Below are 21477 nucleotides of genomic sequence, written 5' to 3'. Positions count from 1 at the left end.
GGGCCAGAAACTGGAGCTCAACCCAGTCAGGCACAGAGAGTATTTATGTAGTGACACAGCGAAATTAAAAGCCATGACACATAGTACACTGTGCATATGTCTGTGTCAAGGACTAACATGTGTCCGTGTTTCATGGACTAACTTGTGACATGTGTCACGGACTAACATGTATCTATGTGTCACGGACTAACATGTATCTATGTGTCACGGACTAACTGCAGTCTGTCTCGGGGGGCTGTATTTGGGGGTGGCAGAACGGCTCCAGGGGAGTGCAGCCCGCACCCCCAAGTGGCGGAATTTCCCGTAAGGGAAAGGCTCGGTAAGGAAAGAGGGAAGATCTGGGGGAAATCCCTCTGTTCTTCAGGATGAATTTTTATGGCCAGTGGTAAGGGGTTCTCCCCCGCAATGGAGGGGGATTCTGTTTGGGACTCTCAGGAAGATACAGACCGCTTTTAAAGGAAAAGGATGAGAAGGGGCTTCCCCTGGGCTGGTTTTGGGGAGTTTTAAACAGGCTGGATAAACATGCCCAGGTAAGGGGACACCCTATCTTCTCAATCGGGGTTAAATTTTGGGAAGGGGGAGAGAAGACCTTAGATAAGTACAGGTCAGCTATAGATTTATTGTCAAGGAGGGCCCCCAATCTTTGCATTTTCCCTAAAAGGGAGAGAAATGAATGGTTTCTGGGTTTGGTGAAAATTTGCTGGCTAGACAGATACTGCAAGGAACATCAACCATTCATTGACAACGGGAACAACTTTATCCAACATGATAGGGCAAGGGGGGGGGTCATCTCTCTGGGGTGGGTGGCATTTGCAGACTCGATTGAACCTTTTGGGAAATGCCAAATTTTTTAAACTGATGGAAGATAGAGGTATGGGGGGGGAAAAAAGCAGGCAAAACTTGGGTTGGAAAATAAATGTAAAAAAAGGACCCCTATTATAAATAAAGCAAAATAGTCGCAAACAAGGGGACGAGGGGCAAGGACACCCCTAGTTTCATACTAAAGCGGGGTTTAAAAATAAGATAGATGAGCTAAGTTTAAATGAAGTGCAGGAGAAAAGATATTACAAACAGAGACCGGTCAACTAAAGATAAGATGCCCTCTGAATGTCACATCAAAGGGTATAAATTATTCCACACTGACAGGGTCAACAAAAAGGGGGTGGGGAGCGATGTATGTCAGAGAAATTTTTAATTTTTTTTAGGATATTAATTGAAAGGGCAACTAACTGTTTGTTAAGTTTGAGGGAGAAAAAATAATTTTTGGTGTGATTTTGGGCCCCAAATCTTGATAAGTGCATAAACTTCTATGGAAAATTAAAAGGGATCCTGAAAAAAAGGGGTTTTGGGGGAAATTTTAACTAGAAGATTGACGGAAATTTACAGAAATTTAGAGTCAGGTGACTTTCTTGATACATCCCGGTTGTTTTTTAAAAAGTTTGACAACCAACTGGGGAAAAAACCCCCTGACGGGTTTTTGGTAGGAAACCTAATTAAAAATCTTGAGGTTAATATGAGCTTGGGGAAAATGATCACAAATCCCAGTTTTTAAAATATCATGGAAAATTCCCCAAAAAGGCAATCAAGTCTCCTCCCGACTTTTTTCCGGGTGGTTTAAGGACTGAAAAAATTTCTTAGGTGGGCTGAATGGAATGACCCAAAGGGGCAGTGGTGGTGATGGCCGATATGAGCTTTCCAGGGCATGTTCTAGCTTCACAAATTATTTCCCAAATGGGGAAACTAAAAAAATGATCCCAAATGGATGAACAAAGATTAAAATATCTGATTTAAAGAGAGGCATAAACAAATCAAAAGGAGAGGGGGAATTGAAATCGTATATTCAGAAAGAGAAATAAAGGGGAAATTTGAAAAAAAAGAGATTATGAGGGTTGTTGAAAAAAATCGAAACTAACCCAAAAAATTCTTTCAGGTATCAGAAGAAGATCAGGGGCAAAATACCCACTAAAAATTCCTGGGAGCTACGAAGTGATGAAATTGTAGAATTTTTAACCACTTCTCTCGTTTTCAGGAGGAAAAGGGAAATTCCCCGTAATGAAAATTATGAAAGGGCGATAATAAACTGTTCTATTGGGGCACAATGACATTCCTTTGGAAATAGAAAATTAAATAAAAATCCCCCAGGCCTGATGAACTTTTTTGAGGGGTTTTAAGGGAATTTAAAAAGGGCTTGACACCTTTTTAATCTTTCAACATATCACCAAAAAGGTGGTGCCAGATATGGTGGCAAAGTTTATTTTCAAAAAAGGTGACAGGTCCGGAACTATAGACCAAAAGTAACCCCCCAAATTTTGGGAAAATTTTTGGGAAACAATAATTGGGGCAGCACCACCTTAAAACATAAATTAACAACAATCTCAGAGGTTTAAAAATTTTTTTCCAAAAATTTTTCCTAAGGTAAGGGGGAAAAATAGAATTGATATGGGAAATAAGGTTTTCAGGGGAAAGAAAAGAGGAAAAAAAAAGAATAATAGAAATTTTTTTTGGGTGAGGTTTTAAAAAAGGAAGAGGTTTATAAAAAGGGGTGGTGAAGGGGAGGGGTGTTCCAGGGGTTGTTGGGTCTGTTCACAATCTAAAACGCAAAATGGGGAAAAAGGGGCATGCGTTGCCGACCCAAAAAAGGGGTTTTTCAGGGGGCATTCGGCACCCAAAGATTTAATAATGATCAGTGGTGGGGAATCGAAAATTTTAAAAAGAAAATCAAAATTCTAAATGTTGACGGACAAAATCTGCATTATAAATTAAAGAATCTAATATTGTTAAAAAATTTTTCTGGTTTAACTGGAAACCAAGCAAATGCAAGGTTCGCAATAAAATAAAAAATTTGGCTTCATATCAAAAATAAATAATAAATCCCAGGTTGTTCTTCAACCTTAAAATTTTTGGGTAAAATTTAGTTTCTGCACAGTTTTGGGCACCTTTTACAGAATGGATATAAATTTCTGGGAAAAAGCAAAAGGGGGATGACAAAATTGTCCCATGTATCAAAAACCTTCCCTTTAGGATGTAAAGGGCCCAACTGCACCTCTAGGGAAAAAGAATTAGGGGATAGATTGGGTATAAATGGAAGAAGGGGAAAAAATAAAGGGGGAAAATAGTTTGGGGAAAAAATCAGCCTAGACAGGACTCTGGGAATGGTTTTTAAATTGGAAAATTCAGATTCAGGGAAAGGGTATAGGAAAATATTTTTTGGTTAGATTTTTGGGTGAGGGGCAAATTAGTTATAGAGGCCCGAACTTTTGTTTTAAAAAAAGGTTGGGTTAAGATGGATTTGGGGGGGTGGAGTTTGACCCGAACCCCTGGGGCGGTTTTTCCTTTCTCCCTTTAAATCAATGTGACCTGACCTGACTAGGTTGGGCATTGGTTGGGGAAAACGGGCCTGCCCCGCATGGGGCCCTGGCCTTTTGCAGTGCTGTTCTTTGTTCTTAAAACCCACAGGGCCATACCCGTCAAACAGCTGGTGGTACCGGGGGCGCCCGTTAAAAAAAGCTACCAGCTGAATGCTCCCCTCATAACGCCGTTTTACTCATGCATATAAACAATGTCGTTCAGCATGGGGTAACTGTTGTTGTCCATCCCCACCCCAAAACCCCAGCAAAACAACGCGGTTAAGCTCTTTCTCATGATTGATCAGCTCATCAGACGAAACAATCCATTTCAAGCTTGCTCTTGTGTCCTAAAAAACCACGGGGGGGGTTTTTATAATCCATTAGATTAAAATACGAGCCAAGAAGTGAGTGAAATCCTTAAGAGGATCAGAAGGTTAGTCTTGCAATATCGGCATATTAATTACGGTGATTATTGCATAATTATTCTAGGGTAGACTGGGTATATATACCCTTTACCGTGACTGAGCACACACTAACCCACAGTGAGCACCAGAGACATGAAGACGTTTGTAAGTCGCCTTTATTTCTATAATTATCTACACGTAATATACTACCTGATGGACTCTTAAAAAGTTTACACATCGATGTAATAGTTAATTAGGTATCATCGAAAAGGAATTGGGCAAATATTTTTGTTAGTGGGCATGGGTTCGACAAAGCTCCTGGAGAACGAAACGTTGCCACAATAAAAATGTCACAGTAGTTGCACTTGTGTCCTTTTACTTTACATATTGTCGGTAATTCTACCAACTTTATTACAAGGACTTGCCTAGTATGGGCCAGTAGACCTGCTGCAGTGTTCCTCCATTATGTTTATGTAATAGTTAAGGAAAAGCGACGAATATGTCCCTTTGTCGGAGGCAGGAACAAGGCGTATTGTTCGACACTTTACAAAACAAGATGTTATCGGGACAATGTGAATTATGTTGATAGTGGTTGAACATATTCATGAGCATATTCCACGTAGGTCTACCATGTTTTGGATAAGCACATTTGAGAACAACCGAGTTTACCATAGAAAAGATTGAGAGAGAAAAGCAACAGAATGAACATATAGCCTTCACTGTTTCGCCTTCTTTTGTTTATGAATGATGGGAGATGACCTTGTCTGATGCACACCAGTCTTGCGATTTCTTGCGAGATGCTTTATTAACTATCAAATAAAGAAATGATGACATGACAACAATAAGGATATTGGTTTCACAATAGAACTGCCAGCACGACAAACCTCACTTGACTGACGACATGAGATAATCGGGGTAACTTCGTATTTAGAAAGGCCAAAGGAAACAAAAATGATTTTGTCTTCACCCAGCAAGGGGATCTCAAATCATAATTATTGTGAAACCCCTCATATATCCTCTGTTGTATGTATATACGTCAGGGCCAGGGCTAAAAATACATTTATCCATATTTTATACTGTGTCAGACGGATTTTCCTTCCGCAGGTGGCTCTGGCTCTGGTGAGCGTCGTCTGCGCTGCTCCCAGTTACCTGTTACCTTACTCAGGTGGACTAGTAGGGGTGCCTGCGCCTCAGGTCCCCGCCACTGCACAAGTTAAGCTAGGCCAGTTCAACCCTGGTTTTGCTCACCCTGGACAAGCCTTCGGTAATGTGGCCAGCGTTTACACCAACAAGCCCCATTACTTTGTATACACGACAGGCGTGAACGGTAACACTCTTCCTGTTTTGCCTGTTGCCTTTGCACCCGTTTATCCAGAGCCAGCTTCGAATGCTACTGAGGTTCCTATCGAAGTTCCAGTTAGTGATAGCGTCACCCCAGGAGCAATCACTGATCCTATTAAGAATGCTACAGAGGTACTACCCAAAACCGCTCCGGTTGTTCCTGCCAAGCCAAAGGTGGGTACTCCAGCTGTTCCTCCTATACCAGTGATGGACACTCCCGAGGTTGCTAAAGCGAAAGCAGATTTCAAGGCTGCCTACGACGCTGCTGCCGCTGCTGCAGAGGCGGCCCCCGAAAACGACTTGGATGGTTCACTTACTACATATTCCGGTTATCTGTCTGCTGTAGATGGAGCTCTCTCCACGGTCTACACCAACGCCTTCCCATACAGAGCTTTCGGCAGTGTTCCTGCAGTGTTCGCCCCTAGCCCTGTAGTCGCCCATGGCCCTATAGTCGCCCCTGGCCCTGTGGTCGCCCACGGCCCTGTAGTCGCCCATGGCCCTAGAGTCGCCCCTGGCCCTGTAATCGCCCATGGCCCTATAGTCGCCCCTGGCCCTGTGGTCGCCCACGGCCCTGTAGTTGCCCATGGTCCTGTAGTAGCCACAAGCACCTCTGGCCCTGTAACCACTCCTAGCCCTGTAACCACCCCTGTCCCAGTAACCACCCCAAGCCCTGTAACCACCCCAGGCCCTAAAACAACCCCAGGCCCTGTAACCACCCCAGGCCCTGTGGCAGCCGTACGCAAAGCAGCCACCCCTATCCCCATTGTGACCCATGGCCCAGTAACCACCCCAAGCACTGTAACCACCCCAGGCCCTGTAACCACCCCAGGCCCTGTAGCTACTCCTGGCCTTGTATCCACCCCTGGCCCTGTAGCCGCCAAAACCCTGTAGTCGCCCCTTATCTTGTAACCTCCCGTGGCTTTGTAGCCATCCATGGCCCTGTAATAGCCCCTGACCCTGCAACTGATTTACAAACATTATATAAAACTCTGATTTTCTCTATTTCGTTGTGGGAATACCCTGCTGTGAGAATACTTCATTGTGAGAATATTCCATTTTGTAAAAGTGCAATAAAGCATTAAGCAATTTTAAACTGCTTACTGTTCCTTAGCTCTCTATTATACAGGAGTCTAAAAGAATGATTGTCTATAAATTGTCTATAATGGCCTACACTGCCCATAAGATGAAGAGGTAGACACATGTGCGACACCTGAGTATCTTTGAAGACGCTTCGCCCATTAGTGTCTTTTCCAGTTCAGTGCAGAGATGATATAAGCGGACAGTGGAAGATGAGATGACCAGTCCTTCAGCCTAGAGGAACATGTGTCTAATTCCCCACAAATTGCTACTTTGATTTTTATGGTAAGAAGCATTATTTATCATTTTAAACTATTTTATCCTATGTTATCCTTTTCCTTAATAAATTAATTTCTTGAGTGAATATATCCAAATACATTTAGGTTTGAAATAACTTACATGGTTCATAATAGCAACAAATATTATCAAAAATTGCTTCCGAAGAGAAAAAGTTTAGGTTCTTCCTACTATGGGTGAGAATTTAGACCAGGAACATTGTCAACGAAGATAAAATAAAGAATGTGAGTTTTAGGAGTGTTCATTACGTAACAGAGATTCCCAAATGTTGGAAAAGTGTTTCATTCTTCAATTTGTCGGTTTTTAAACAATTTACGTCATAGGAAAAATAAGGAAAGCTTATTTTTTTTTAGGTGGTCTGGTCGGCTATTGAGGTCAGTGATGGAAAGTCACAGAGTTCCAACTGCGGTAATAATTTTAAGTTATTCCAAGATGGCCGCCGTCCACATGTCCACCAAATATTTTACCCTGTCTCTGTTATTACATCGAATATAAAGGTCTTCTTGGTGTCTAAGCAGAAGGCTTCGGTCAGATGACCAGAAGCTCCAACGGTGGGTCATCATCTGACTAAGGCCCGCGTCAGGAAATACTTGTCCTGTTTCCTGACGAACCTTAATAATGGCCAGAGCTTGCTACCACCCACCTGCAGCTCACAAGACTGCCATTCCCAGGAGCCTCCCTGGGACTTTTGGGAATGGGAGCCCTCACGGGGCTCCTTACGAGCCCCGTGAGGGCGATGAATGGGGCTAGACCTGGGGACAATTCGTCCCAGAAGATGAGGAGGGACTTGTACCTCCTCTCATGGCAGACATAGGTCTCAGACACTCCCAAGACAGGGAGCCAAGACCGGGTTACCATCTGGGAAAGACCCGGGCCGGGAGAGTACTGGCGTATCAAGAAGACGACGAACCTTACTTAGCCTAAACTAAGCTCATTTTTTTTTTTTTTGACCACGAGGAATTTAGTAAAATCTTCAGAAATACAGTAAGATGTATCCTTATGATCATAAATCCAATAAGAATTTATGTTCATAAGGAAGTAGAATTTGGCCATATTTGACTATTACTGCAGTTCAGATGCTGAATACAGAATATATGGCCACTTTTGGAAAAAAACAGTGAATTCTATTAATCCACCACAGAAACAGCAGTACGAGCCGTCACTAACATCAACCCAAACTGTTCTAAATTTCATGTATGAAGGCAAATCAGCGCACCAATCCTTAAATATTGACCGTACAACGTGTTTTTAGGCTCATTAAATATGCAAGACAGAAATTCAAGACGATATTTTAAAGTCACAAAACAGAAGGGCAGATAGTAAACCGGAATACAATAATGATACTCTTAAAGTAAAGATATTTGAATTTTAACACTTTATTGCTCCATATATTGCATGGTTGCTACATTCTACCATACACCACATAAAGCACAGAGTAATCTGTAGCACTGAGATAAAGATATAAAACATCAGTCATAAAACAGTGATATTCTGATAATGTTTAACAAAAAATCCTTCTATGAAAGGTTAAAGTTTTGAGGTTAAAGTCTTGCAGCTGTGTTTCCAGATGGAAGGTTCAAAGCTCTTCATTTAAATCCGCTGGAAGATTTTGTGTTAAGTGCATGTTTGCCAGAAACATTATGGGTACATAGGTGTGCAAAATAAACTTGCTATGTAAAACTTGCATCTTCTAGCAAAACCACTTGTGTACCAGCAACTGACGTTATGTAATATCCGGCCAGGTGCTACAACACCTTCGCTCTTAACTGGACACAGCACATCATTCCAAGGCTGCCAGCTCCAGTCTCTTGCACTCGCTTCTTCGTTGCCAGACTACTGCTGCGTGAGGTACAGCAGGCTCTGTTGGATGGTTTTTGGTTGCAGAAGGTGGAAGAAGTTCAATCTAAAACTGAGAATATATCATTTCCTGGAGAATAAAACTTTTCTTATGACTTTCTCTTAAGGGGTGGGTGAGTTTCCCCTGTTTGCTAATAACATGTTCATCTTTCCACTATAATCTACCTTGTCCATAATTACCGTCACATTTGCTTTGTCTGCTTTCGTAAGGTGAAGTCCAGGATCTTTCCTTAATTCATGGTATGACTTAACAAATGTTTGAGGACAATTCGGTTCCACAGGTCTGAGCTTTCCTGTAGGTTAGGTTAGGTAAGGTTTGTCAGGAAACAGGACAAGTGTTTCCTGACGCGGGTCTTAAGCATATGATGACCCACAGCTGGAGCATTCGGTCATCTGACCGAGGCCTTTCGCTGGCTTACCGGTCCACCCCTTTAAAAAATATGGGTATGAGTATAGCCATAGGGGTGTAGGGGGATAAACTGTATGAGTAACACAGGATATACACACCGTGAGGTGTATGTTTCTCATTGTATACATACACACTCAAGAGTTTACTTTAATCTCTACTTAAGGAATTAAGTCTTGACTGGTCGTGAACAAGTTTCATGCAGCCTTAATGACCTCTCGTGTAATAGGCTTTAAAACCCCATTAAATAAGGTTGTGTGGAATAAAATGACTAGCGAGCACAAAATTTCCGTGCTTTTCGTCCCTGCTTCTCCTGTGGGAGGGTGGGTCAAGTGGAGTGGTTTATCGTGGACTGGGCTCTCCATTAGGTACGATTTGTCAGGAAACAGGACGAGCGTTTCCTGACGCGGGTCTTAGTTACATGATGACCCCCAGCTCGGTTATTTGACAGAGGCCTTCCGCTAGCTTACCCCTCCACCTCTTTAAAAATTAAGGTTATAATTATATCCATTTGTAACTGGGCGCTTCATCGTTCTTCCATTCTGTATGTATCCCCGTACTGCATGACCCCAATTCATCAATGAACGCGAGAAGGATTAACGCAGTGCGCGGGGTGAGTTTCTAATGGTGTTAAATATTAAGTGTTGAAAATTTGAATTATTAAACCACATTAAATAGTTAAATCTACACCTATACACTCGAATATCACTCTCCGCGTCATCGAATTAAGAAGTATCTTTTTTTTTTTTTTTTTTTTTGACCATTTAAGCCGCCACTAAGGGTTTAGGAAGTCAACCCAGCCATTCCAGGATGCTGTTCCCATCATCCTGGGTTCACCAACTTCACTCATAGGGAACCTGGATAAGCCAATTATTCAAAGAATTTGATCCACGTTACCGTACACATGTAATAAAAATCCGAAGGCGATCGGATGAAGCTTCAGAGAGTTCTGAACGAAAAAAAAAACGAAAAGTTGAAGAAGAAAGGGGTAAAAAATTCAAGCAAGGACTTTAAGTTCGTCTCTCTCCAGGGGTACCTAATTAGACGAGGGAGGTAAACGAAGTAAGTTACGTGAAGGTGTGATTAATAACATCGGTCGTTAGAATATTAAGTGAGGGAGCTCTTCAGAATGCATGGGACAGAGGCGACCTCAATTTCAACTCAACCCTTCCTGCAAGACTTGCTACCGTCAATGCCAACCCTCCACCCCGTGTTACTGTCTCCCCACCTGGTCTACCATGATGTACCTTCACCCCGTGCTGTCTACTCTCCACCTGACCCACCATGTCACTATTTTGCCCACTTTCCACACTTATGCTACTCTATGCTACCTATTACTAGTCAGTCTCTGCTGCGTACTACCAGCTTACTAGCCTTCCCCACCCATCCTGACATCCTCTGTCATTCCTACCTGCGGTATGAACCACACCCTGCTACAAAGGTCACTTTTTATCGTCTTGCCATACATTCCTGGACTGTTTTACTCTCTCAGAAAATTACCAATATCAGATTACTCTAACTTAGTGGTAAACGTTTACAGCAGCGAGATAAAACGAGAGAGACTAAATTTCGCATCAGGTTTTGAGAGAAAAAAATCTATGTATTCTATGGTTTAATTACGAGAGGTGGCACCTCAGAGTGCCAGACAGAAAGGGGTATATAAGACACTGACCAGAATATGAGGATGCACTCACACCTAGGACTGGCATCATGAAGGCATTCGTAAGTTTAGCGTGTTCAACTCAGAGGGAACAGTGAGACCTCATATGTATTCTGGTGAACATATCCTTCCTTGATGAATGTGTACCGAGAGTAACAGTGCATGTACACATGGAGGGGATATATATCTTGATATATATATATACACTTAAAGTTTACTTTGATCTCACAGGCCCATACTTGGGATTAAAGTATTCTTAACTAGTGGTAAACAGGTGACGTAGATTCAATGATTCTCGTGTCTCGATAGACTTTGCAACTAATTAACAAGGATAAGAATGGTATACAAATAACCCGTATATAGGAGAAAGGAGCTTACGACGACGTTTCGGTCCGACTTGGTCCTATGTGCCGGTTATTTGTGCATTGCTCCAGTTCTTTTCTATGTGAATGGTGATTTACACAGTGTGAGAGATTTGCTGTAACTGGACATTTATTAAGATGTTTCTCCCACCGGATGCTTTATCTCCTTAATATATATCCTAATACCACATAAATGTTATTCCTTCTGATTTTCTGTCAAATGTATGTGTGATCTCTTATTAATGACTGATATTTCTGTCGCATGTCATTGTCATTTATTATTAATTATAATTATTATTAGTAGCATTAATGACAATAATATATTCATGGTGGCTGGCTTAAAAACGGGACATCACCAGCACTGTCCGTTCTCGGAAGCATTTGTCAACCACCAGCATTTATCAACCACCAGCATTTATCAACCACCAGCATTTATCAACCACCAGCATTTATCAACCACCAGCATTTATCAACCACCAGCATTTATCAATCACCAGCATTTATCAACCACCAGCATTTTCGCTCTTGTAACCACGAATAATTACACAGCGCCTGGGGAACAGAAGGCAACCCTCCCCTCCCCCTCTAAAGCAGCGTAACATATATCTCCACCTCGAGCAAATATTATATATATATTTAAGGAGGTTCATTATTATTATTAACCTGTAAGGCTCATACAGCTTCTGGGGAATGGGAGGTAATGAGGTTTGATCCGAGGAAGAGGAGGGGTAGCTCTAGTCAATTGTATTAAAAGTCCTTCATCAAGGTACTTACCCCGATGCCTTGAAGGAATATATAGTTCTCGTGATAGAGTATATGTATATATGTTAGATATGCTGTATGTACTACACGTTAGTAAGGAATATTTCTATGCACATTCTTGTTGGGAATGAACCTTAATAAAATAACGAAGTGATATTGGTTCTCCTGCCTCAGGTGGTTTTGGTTGTGGTTGGCGTCGCCTGCGCTGCGCCTTCTTACCTGTTACCTACCTCAGGTGATGTAGTGGGCGTGCCTGCGCCCTTGGTCCCCGCCACCTACGTCAGCCAGTACCACGCCCAGGACGAGCTAGGCCAATTCAACTATGGTTTTGCAGAGCCTGGTCAGGCCAAGAACGAGGTGCGAGATGCCTTCGGGAATGTGGCCGGTGTCTACACCTACATCGGCGCTGACAACAAGCCGGTCTACGTGGAGTACACGGCCGGTGTCAACGGCTTTCAAGTGAGGAGCAATGCTTTGCCTGTTGGGCCTGATGCAGCTGCTCTAGTCGCACCAGCACCCGTTCAGGACACGCCTGAAGTCGCCGCTGCTAAAGCTGAGTTCATGGAGGCCTACAACGCTGCTGTTGCAGCTTCAGCTACTGAGGCTCCCACTGAAGCTCCAGCTGCGGAAGAGGCTCCAGCTGCAGAAGAGGCTCCAGCTGCAGAAGCGGCTCCAGCTGCAGAAGCGGCTCCAGCTGCAGAAGCTGCTCCAGCTGCAGAAGCTGCTCCAGCTGCAGAAGAGGCTCCAGCTGCGGAAGCAGCTCCAGCTGCAGAAGCGGCTCCAGCTGCAGAAGCGGCTCCAGCTGCGGAAGCGGCTCCAGCTGCGGAGGAAGCTTCAACTGGTCTTCCTATACCAGTGATGGACACTCCCGAGGTTGCTAAAGCGAAAGCAGATTTCCAGGCTGCCTACGACGCTGCTGCCGCTGCTGCAGAGGCGGCCCCTGACAACGACTTGGATGGTTCACTTTCCGCATATTCCGGTTACCTGTCTGCTGTAGATGGGGCTCTCTCCACGCTCTACACTAACACATTCCCATACGGAGCTTTCGGCGTCCAAACTCCTGTAGTCGCCCCTGGCCCTGTAGTCGCTCCTGGTCCTGTAGTCGCCGCTGGCCCTGTAGCTGCGCCATTGGGTGCTCCGGGTCCAGTTGTTTACTCTAATCTTGAACAAGGCCCAGTAATCTTCGTTTAGGATTGCCATTGTGAGACTTATAAATACTAATTAGAAATAAAAACAAGGAATCTGCTGTAAATATGATCACTTAAGTGTACATCCCGCCCCAAAACATTCTGATCTCTTCATTATTTTCTACGTAATATTCCCACAATACATTGATCTCAGGCATTTCCTCACACTCCATCCTTCTGTTTGCTACAACATTTTGACATTTTAAGACAATGATAAACACTCATACTTTGATATATTCTTTCTCTTCTTCCATTAACAGACTTAAATTTTCATTCTCTTATCAATTTACAGATCCCATCGGCTTGCAGTCCACGTCAAAGTTTTCACCCTCTCTATACCCTGACCGAGCCTTCAGGCCACTAAATCAATTCCCTATACCTCTACTGTGCAATTTTCTGCATTCTTGGGTTGCATACTCACTCGAGCTCCGTTTCCAGTCTAGCTTCTATATTCCGCAATGCTGAATCTTCCAAAAAAAGCACTGTATCATCTGCAAATAGTGACAGCTCCCACCTCATGTGAGATTTACTATCTTAAAAGGACTAGACCTCTCACTACTGCTACCAATCACCTTTCTCACAGCCATATTAAATAACCACAGTGGCGTGGAATCACATGTCCTTGTGTAAGACCCAGTGTGTGGATATCGTATTTTGTTCTTCTGTACTAATAATGAACGTGTAGATAGAAACCTAACTTGGTATATATCTTCTTTCACTCAACAAGATGTTTTCACTTTTTTGTAATTGTGGTAATTTGCAATATTTGTTGCTGAACATTTTCTAAACACCTGAAGGTTATCACTTCCACTTAGCCATGTCGACACTACTGCAAAATGTGTAAATATTGCTGAAATACATTTATCTTAATTAAACTTTAAAATATGTTTGATTATTTTTCTTTTCTCCTTCTACAGGAACTAAATCATTGCTAATTTCTCGAGCATATTTCATTAGAAATAAATGCGCATGCGCTCTTGAGGAGCATTATGCGGTGTATAGATGTGTAACAGCATTCTCTCCTCTCTGTGAAAGCTAATATAAATAATGTGTTACAGTTGGATATTTTTATTGTAGTTATAGATAAGAGTTCAGCTTTATAGTCTGGAACATCTAGTACTCTCAGTGTCGTCGTTTGACTCTAGCATCCACAACTCTAGATGTTATACCGACATAAATTTTGTCACAGCCTCCACATGGTATGGTACAGACGTATGCACTCGACGCAGAAACACTGAAAGCCTCTTTATGAACTTTCCAGAAGTAAGACCCGTCGCAAAACTCGTCGCAGCAGTTTATGATTAGAATCCGCAGTAACAGCCACAACCACAACCTCGATAAAAACTCAGGATCATTCTGAATCTCCATGTTTCAGCGAGGATTATTTTTCCGACAACCAATAATTCTGCGATAACCTAACCTCACATGCTACTCTGGGCTAATCACATGTGACTTCATGGCCTCAAATTTTTCACTTCAGACTCCCCCCCCTATTTCTCTCTCTCTCTCTCTCTCTCTCTCTCTCTCTCTCTCTCTAGCCCCTAAAGATACAGTCAAAATGTCTCGTTCATACAGTTCCTCGTGGACAAAACGCCTTCACGATAACCCGCATTGTGTGTCTTAATTACACACTGTATACTTTACCACGGTCATAGCTTAGTCTATGTAAAATATTTATTTCCTTTGAAAAACGCTAAACCTGTAGGGGTGATACAGCGATTGAAGAATAAGAGATACTCAGGTTCGAGCCAAGGAAGGGAAAGGACGAGTCCAATTCCTTGGATCAAGAGCCCCTCATCTCTCTTTGAGGAGAGCTAATATCTGGCAATAAAAATCTGTTGAGTTCGAGCTCCTGGGCCTCCTAAAAGCACCGAACTTGCAGTTCATGGCCCAGATGCTGCTGAGCTCCACTTTCTGGACCTGTTCACCTCTTTCACAGGGTAGAGTTCCATCTTCTGCGACTGGTATTAATAGTATCCCAACATTTACAACTCACTCCCACACTCCTTCACCTCACCTCCCCCATTACCTGCAGACGCACTCCCATGCCCCTACAACTCCCTCCCACACCCACAAAATACACTCCTTGATCCATACAACTCATTTTCCCCACAGTTTCCAATGTAAAATTTAGAAAGTTTATTCAAATTATACGACCACAGCTCTCTCATAGGAAGTACTTTTTCAGAATGAGGTTGTAGTTGGAGTTAGATTTCGGAAGTGTCAGCAAGAAGCCATCAGAATATTATTTAATAAGCAAAATTATTAATGGGGAAGTGCTAAATCCGTAAACGTCTGGGAAATGAGAGGAAATTTGGCAAGAAATGGCATAAACTACCGACACGATGGATCAAGACACAAATGCTATATAATGTGATCTCTTATTGACAACGCTTCGCCTGCAAAGTGGGCGCCATGTGACTACATGGACGAAACCTCGTCAATAAAGGATCGTATACAAACGGGAGGTAATTTGATTTAAGGTAGGGAAGGGGGGGCTATCTCTAATTTCTTGGATCAAAAACCCTTCACCTGAATTTAATACAAAAACGATGGTTAATAGTTGAACTTACAGTGCTGAGGAGACACACAAAAGTCGTCAGTTTCCTTATGTACACTTCCTGCAAGTGAACCTACTATGAGTATATGCTTATAATTAAATTATTCATCATTCTGGGTATGAATTATTACGTATTTAAGGAATGCATATCATTAAGCACAATTATATTCAAAGCAATACATCATACTAACCTACATAATAACTTAATAAGTTAATATATTAATATATATAGCAAGGAAATACGACATTCACTGGTTATTTACATAGTTAAATTATTTTGTCACACACTCGGTACTTGTCAGTGTCCTCACTTTGTTGGGTTTAAGGTCTATCGACTAAACAGTCATCAAGGCAGGACATTACCTTGACAATAATAACAATAATATTTGAATTCTCAAAACGAAGAGATCTTTGGAGAAGACATTTTCCAGTTTTTCCTGATAAAAGAAAACCCAAGGCATATACACTTACGAGATACATACCTCATTGTGTATACTGGGTGAAAGATACACACCTCTCGGTATATATACTGTGCATACACGGTGTGAGATACGAACATTTCAGTGCATAAATCGGGTGAAAGATACGTACCTCTCAGTGTATGTACACAGCTTATACCGTGTAATACGAACCTTTAAATGTATATATCGGGGTAAGATACATACCTCTCGGTGTGTATACACAGTGCATGTACCATGTGTGCGAGATGCAAACCTTCCAGTCTATATATCGGGTGAAAGATACACACCTCTCGGTGTATGTACACTGTATATACCGTGTGATACGATCCTTCAAATGTATATATCGGGTGAAAGACACACACACACACCTCTGCTACGCTACGTTACTGTCAAGACACCGGAACTACTACTTGACTCTTGGTTCCACTTCATTCCGGGTTATTAACCCACAACAACTTTATCTCTTTCAATTTACACTCGATCTTCAATTTTGGCCCATTATATATTACTTTACTTATTTTGCTTACATTTAAGCAATTTATTTATTTATTTCATTTTAGTGACTTGATGTTAGTTGATAATATTTTACGAAACTGTAATGTGACCTTGAGTTATTGTCAGCTCTCTTATGTCTTCATTTTTACTTATTTGTTCTAATTTCGGGTAAAGAGAGGCACTAGACTTAATTATATATATATATATATATATATATATATATATATATATATATATATATATATATATATATATATATATATATATATATATATATATATATATATATATGCAAGGAATTCGCGAGAGCATGCGAAATATACACAAACACTGATCTCTAAGGTTCGTAGGTTCGAGTCTCCTTCAGCCAGAGATCAGTGTTTATATATATATATATATATATATATATATATATATATATATATATATATATATATATATATATATATATATGTATATATATATATATATATATATATATATATATATATATATATATATGTATATATATATATATATATATATATATATATATATGTCGTGCCGAATATGTAAAACTGGTCAATTAGCAAGAACTCATCTAAAATTATGTCCTTTCTAAAATTTTCTCTTATACGTTGAGATATATTTTTTTCATTAATGTTGATGTAAAAATTTATAATTTTGCACCAAAAGGAACTTAGAAAACTTACCTAACCTTATTATAACAAGAACAATTTATTTTAGCCTAACCCAACTAAATATATTTTAGATTTGTTTACAATAATTTAATACTAAACAAACACAGTGAAATATATTTTTTTCGTTAGGTTCAGAATGATTTTGGCGAAATTATTGCATACACAAATTTTCACTTGTCCTATATGGCAAGATGAGCGTTGCTATTTAAGCCAAGATCGCAAGTTCTGCCTATTCGGCACGATATATATATATATATATATATATATATATATATATATATATATATATATATATATATATATATATATATATATATATATATATATATATATACGTTTGCAAAAATTATGTATCTATACATGCATACATATGCACACGAGAATACATACACACTTGAATGGACACATCTACATACATGCAAACATACGCAAATGTACATGAGTACATGTATACTCAATACATAAACACGCATACATGCATACACATATATACACATACATATACAAACGTGTATATACGTGCATGCAATCCTACACACACACATATATTGTTTTATTTTGCTACATTCAGATTTCCTGAACGCCCGACGCTATTCCATTTGCGTACACTGAGGTGGAGGAGGCTAGGCTTGTGGGATACAAGGATACCTCTACTGGATCTCCCAGCGACGGAATTACATCTAGTTTTTAATTCACTACTTTCATGGAGATATGTTCACTCACAGAATGAGTGACACTACCCAATAAACTCGCTCCTCGGGGCAAAATGATGATTCTTACCACTGTTAATGAACAGTGTTGTTGTGGCGGGTGACTAAATTTAACCTGCACGGACAGTGATGCACGGGAATCCTCCCGGTTTACAGGCGGCCAATCATCCCATGCTCAAGGATTCCCTGTAGCCATAGCGACCATCAGTGACCACGCCTAACGTTCGAGGTCATCTGCATGAGATACCATTTTCTCAAACTTACATTTGACATATTAAAAAAAATACCCTTTTTACATTTAATAAACTAGGACTTGCGTTACGTATGTGGTATGAGGATCAGGCCCTCACTGCAGGAGTGGGCAGAAGGGGATGGAAAAGGAGTTTTGGAGTAGAGGCTGGAAATTTTCATGGACAAAACGATGCAGCGGTGTCGTGTTGTGACGCCCCAGCTGGTCGGTATTTAAACTGCCGACAGAGCTCTTCTTCACATCAGCTCACACCACATCTCCAGACATGAAGGTCTTCGTAAGTAACCCTCCATTTTTTTGTCCGTTGCATCTTCAGAGTAATAATATTAATTTTGCTGTGCCATTGGTAGGCTCATTACTACCGCTGCTAACTCTACTTACTACTATTACTACCACCTTCACTGCCGCTCATTATACGTCTACTATCACTACCGTATTGTTTTCAGGTTTTCTCTGCTTGTCTTACCCTTGTTGCAACTTGATAATAATCCACAACGGATCATTATCAAGTTGCAACTAGGGTAAGACAAGCCATTAAGATTCCTCTCTTAAGTGCGAGTTGGTGAATGTGCTATTACTGACTATAACATAATAATACGTATGCTATTTATTATATTTTATACTAGATTATTTTATGTACTGAAACGGGACATATAATAGATTTGGGTCACTCCCAAAAAAAAATTTAAGTTGGAAAGAAGGTTCCCTTAATTCTGTAGTGATACAAAACGGAAAACGGGTCAAATAGTTTGTTTTACCCCTTTAATTTTTTTTTTAAATTTTTGGGACAGTTTAACATTCCCCCCAAATTTTATGACAGTTCATATTTAAGACTGATTCCAGCTTGTCGGTGAGAAACCTTTGTCTTCCTGTGCCTGCATGACCCCAAGACTGTCATGGGGGTAAAGACCCTGAGCTTTTGGGATTGGGTGTGGACGGTTACAAAGCATGGTTGGTTTCTGCAGTGTTTTAAAATTGAGGGGGAGAGTTAAAGGGAGGAGGTCTTGGCTCCCGGGAGGAGAAGGGGGTTAAGGTCCACCCCAATGGGTCTGGGAGAGAGGAGGTGGCTGGAGTTGGGGGGAATGGGGGTTTCTGAGGGGGGCCCCCCGCTCTCGCGGAAGGAGGCTGGGGGGAGGAAAGGGGTTCCCAGCAGTGAGGTGCAGCCCAGCACCTCCCACAAGGGGGCGAGAATTTCCCAAGAATGGAAGGCCCAGAGTAAGGGGAAAAGGTTAAGAGGAAGATCTGAAGGAAATGTTTCCCTTTTTTTTCGGGGATGAATGTCCCCTGCACAGTGGGGGGGGTCCCATTGCCCCCAAAGGAGGAAGGATTCTGTGGTTGGTGACTCAGGTAAGATACATTGACCGTGTTTTTGGTAATGGGGAATAAAAAGAGAGGGGAAGGTGCCCCCCTGGTGCGGGTTTTGGGGGACTTTGTCAACAGGGGGATAATATCATGTCAGGTAATGGGAAGGCCCAAATTTCTGCCCTAGTGCTGGTGGAAATAAATATTGGGAAGGGTGGGGAGAGAAGACCCGCAGATAAGTACAGGGGGGCCATAGATTTCCTTTTCCCAAGGGGATCCCAATTAATGTAGCATTTTGCCTAGAAGGGGGGAAAATGAATGGTTGTCTGGGGCCTTGAAAATTGCTGGCTAGACAGATACAAAAAAGGAACTTGAACCCCATTCATTGACAACTGAAAAACTTTTAGGGAAAAACAGATATGTAGGGAAGGGGGAGGGGGGTACATTTTCGGGGGCTGGGGGGGGCATTTGCAGACTGATTAAAGGCCAGGGAAATGCCAAAGTTTTTAAAAAACTAAAGGGAAGATAGAGGTATGGGTGTGTGGGAAAAAGGGGGCAACATTGGGTTGGAAACAGTAAATGTAAAAAAGGCATTCAGCAGAAGTTATAAAAAAGACAATAGATCAGGTCAAAAAAAAAAGGGGGACAGCAGGGGGCAGCAAGGACATTCCTAAGGTTTAATCCCCAATGCAGGGTGATTTAAGATAGATGAGCTAAGATTAATTAAGTGCGGGAAAACATAGATATTATTCCCATAACAGAGACCCCTTAATCGGGAAAGATAGAAAATGCCCTGAATGTCACATAATAAAAAAATTATCCCACACTGACAGGGTAAACAGGAAAGGTGGTGGAGAAGGAAAAGGTCAGAGAAAATTTAAATTGTTGTGTTAGACAAAGATATTAAATTGGGAAGGTAAAACCACTGAACTGTTTGGTTACAGTTTCCGGGGGCCGAGAAAACAAATTTTGGGGATTTACGGGCCCCCCAAATCTTGATAGGAGTGCAGTAAACCCCCATGGGAGAAATTAAAGGGAATCTAAAACGAAAATTTTGGGGTGCTAATGGGAGATTTCAACTATGAAGAAACTGGAGAAATTTTGGACAGGAAATTTAGAGTCGGGTGACTTTCAACGATCCAGGATTGTTTTTGTTTGTGACAGAGCCAACTAGGGAAAAACCCCTTGACTTGGTTCTTTCCAAAGGGAAAAACTAAATAATCTTTAGGTTAATGATGATTGGGGAAAATGGGCAAAATCACCCAGTTTTAATATATCATGGGAAATTTTAATAATGGAATCAAGTTCCGTCCCCGACTTTTTTTCTTTTATTTCATAGGACTGAAAAAATTTCTTGGTGGGGTGAACGAATGACCTGACTAAGGGGCAGGGAGGTGGGGGATGGTTCCGATATGATGCTTTTCCCGGGATAGTTCTATTTTTTTCCCCGGGCAAATTATTTCCCAAAAAGGGAAAACAGGGTCAAACAAAAAAGATCCTAAAAGGATGGGAAAAAGATTAAAATTTTCTTTTTAAAAGAGAGGCAAAATAGGCAAACCCAAAAAAGGAGAGGGGCATTTAGAAATCAATATTCGTTAAAAAAGAGAAAAAAAAGGGAAAGAAAAACAAAAAAAGATTATGAGGTTGTTGCAAGAGGGAAACGGGGAAAATAACCCAAAAAGGGTTCTTTTAGGATACAGAAGTAAGATCAGGGGCAAGATAGCCCACTAAAAGTTCCCCGGTCACCTAATGAATGATAAGGAAATTTTAGAATTTTTTCCCCAATTTCCCCAGTTTTTAAAACAGGAGGGTACCAAGGGTATTCCCGAATGATAAATTATGGGGAAAAGGGCGATAATAAACTTTCACTATTAGGCCCCAAGTGAATGGTCCTTTGGGGAAATAGATAAATTTAAAAACCCAACAAATCCCCAGGCCCCGATGAACTGAAGGGAAGGGTTTTAAAGGAAAGGGAAAGAGGAGCCAGACACCTTTTGGGCCCAAACTTTTTAACATATCACTACAAACTGCATGGTGCCAGATAATGGAAAAGGCAAATTTATACCTATTTTCAAAACAGGGGCAGGTCCCCAAAACCTTGAAACCATAGACCAAAAGTTTTAATCCATAGTGGGGAAAATTTTGGAATCAAAATTTCCGAGGCAGTTCGGGAACCCCCTTTAAAAACAAAATTTAAACAACGAACTGCATGGTTTTACAAAGGGGGGTTCCCGCCTAAAATTTATTAACTTTTTTACTAAGGGATTTGAGGAGGTAGATCATGGAATGAAATGATATTTGTAAAGGGGCTTCCCGGGG

At 41.3% G+C, this 21477-nt stretch overlaps 2 protein-coding genes across 3 annotated transcripts in view; one reads left to right on the top strand and one right to left on the bottom strand.

The window, feature by feature from the left end:
* Positions 1–16138, bottom strand: part of LOC128696289 (protein deadpan-like) — a 78686-nt gene extending 62548 nt beyond the window's left edge. Inside the window, exons 1-2 of one of the 2 annotated variants that reach the window (XM_070092296.1) lie at positions 16009–16138; positions 15274–15321 (exon numbers count right to left, since the gene is read on the bottom strand). The gene's annotated coding sequence lies outside the window, so the exon portion shown is untranslated. Of the gene's footprint in view, positions 1–15273; positions 15322–15925 lie in introns of both variants that reach the window. The other variant, XM_053787465.2, reaches the window with a different exon arrangement.
* Positions 3896–13166, top strand: LOC128696413 (mucin-5AC). Its single transcript, XM_070092234.1, has 5 exons — positions 3896–3916; positions 4856–5982; positions 7538–7701; positions 10405–10451; positions 11688–13166. The coding sequence occupies exons 1-5, from the start codon at positions 3905–3907 to the stop codon at positions 12702–12704; spliced, it is 2367 nt and encodes a 788-aa protein (XP_069948335.1). The 5' UTR covers positions 3896–3904; the 3' UTR covers positions 12705–13166.
* Positions 16139–21477: the final 5339 nt, after the last annotated feature.

This window comes from Cherax quadricarinatus, chromosome 39 (genome assembly GCF_038502225.1).
Source record: "Cherax quadricarinatus isolate ZL_2023a chromosome 39, ASM3850222v1, whole genome shotgun sequence".
NCBI lineage: Eukaryota > Metazoa > Arthropoda > Malacostraca > Decapoda > Parastacidae > Cherax > Cherax quadricarinatus.
The sequence above is the reverse complement of the archived record's forward strand: the minus strand, read 5'-3'. Positions and strand labels throughout refer to the sequence as shown.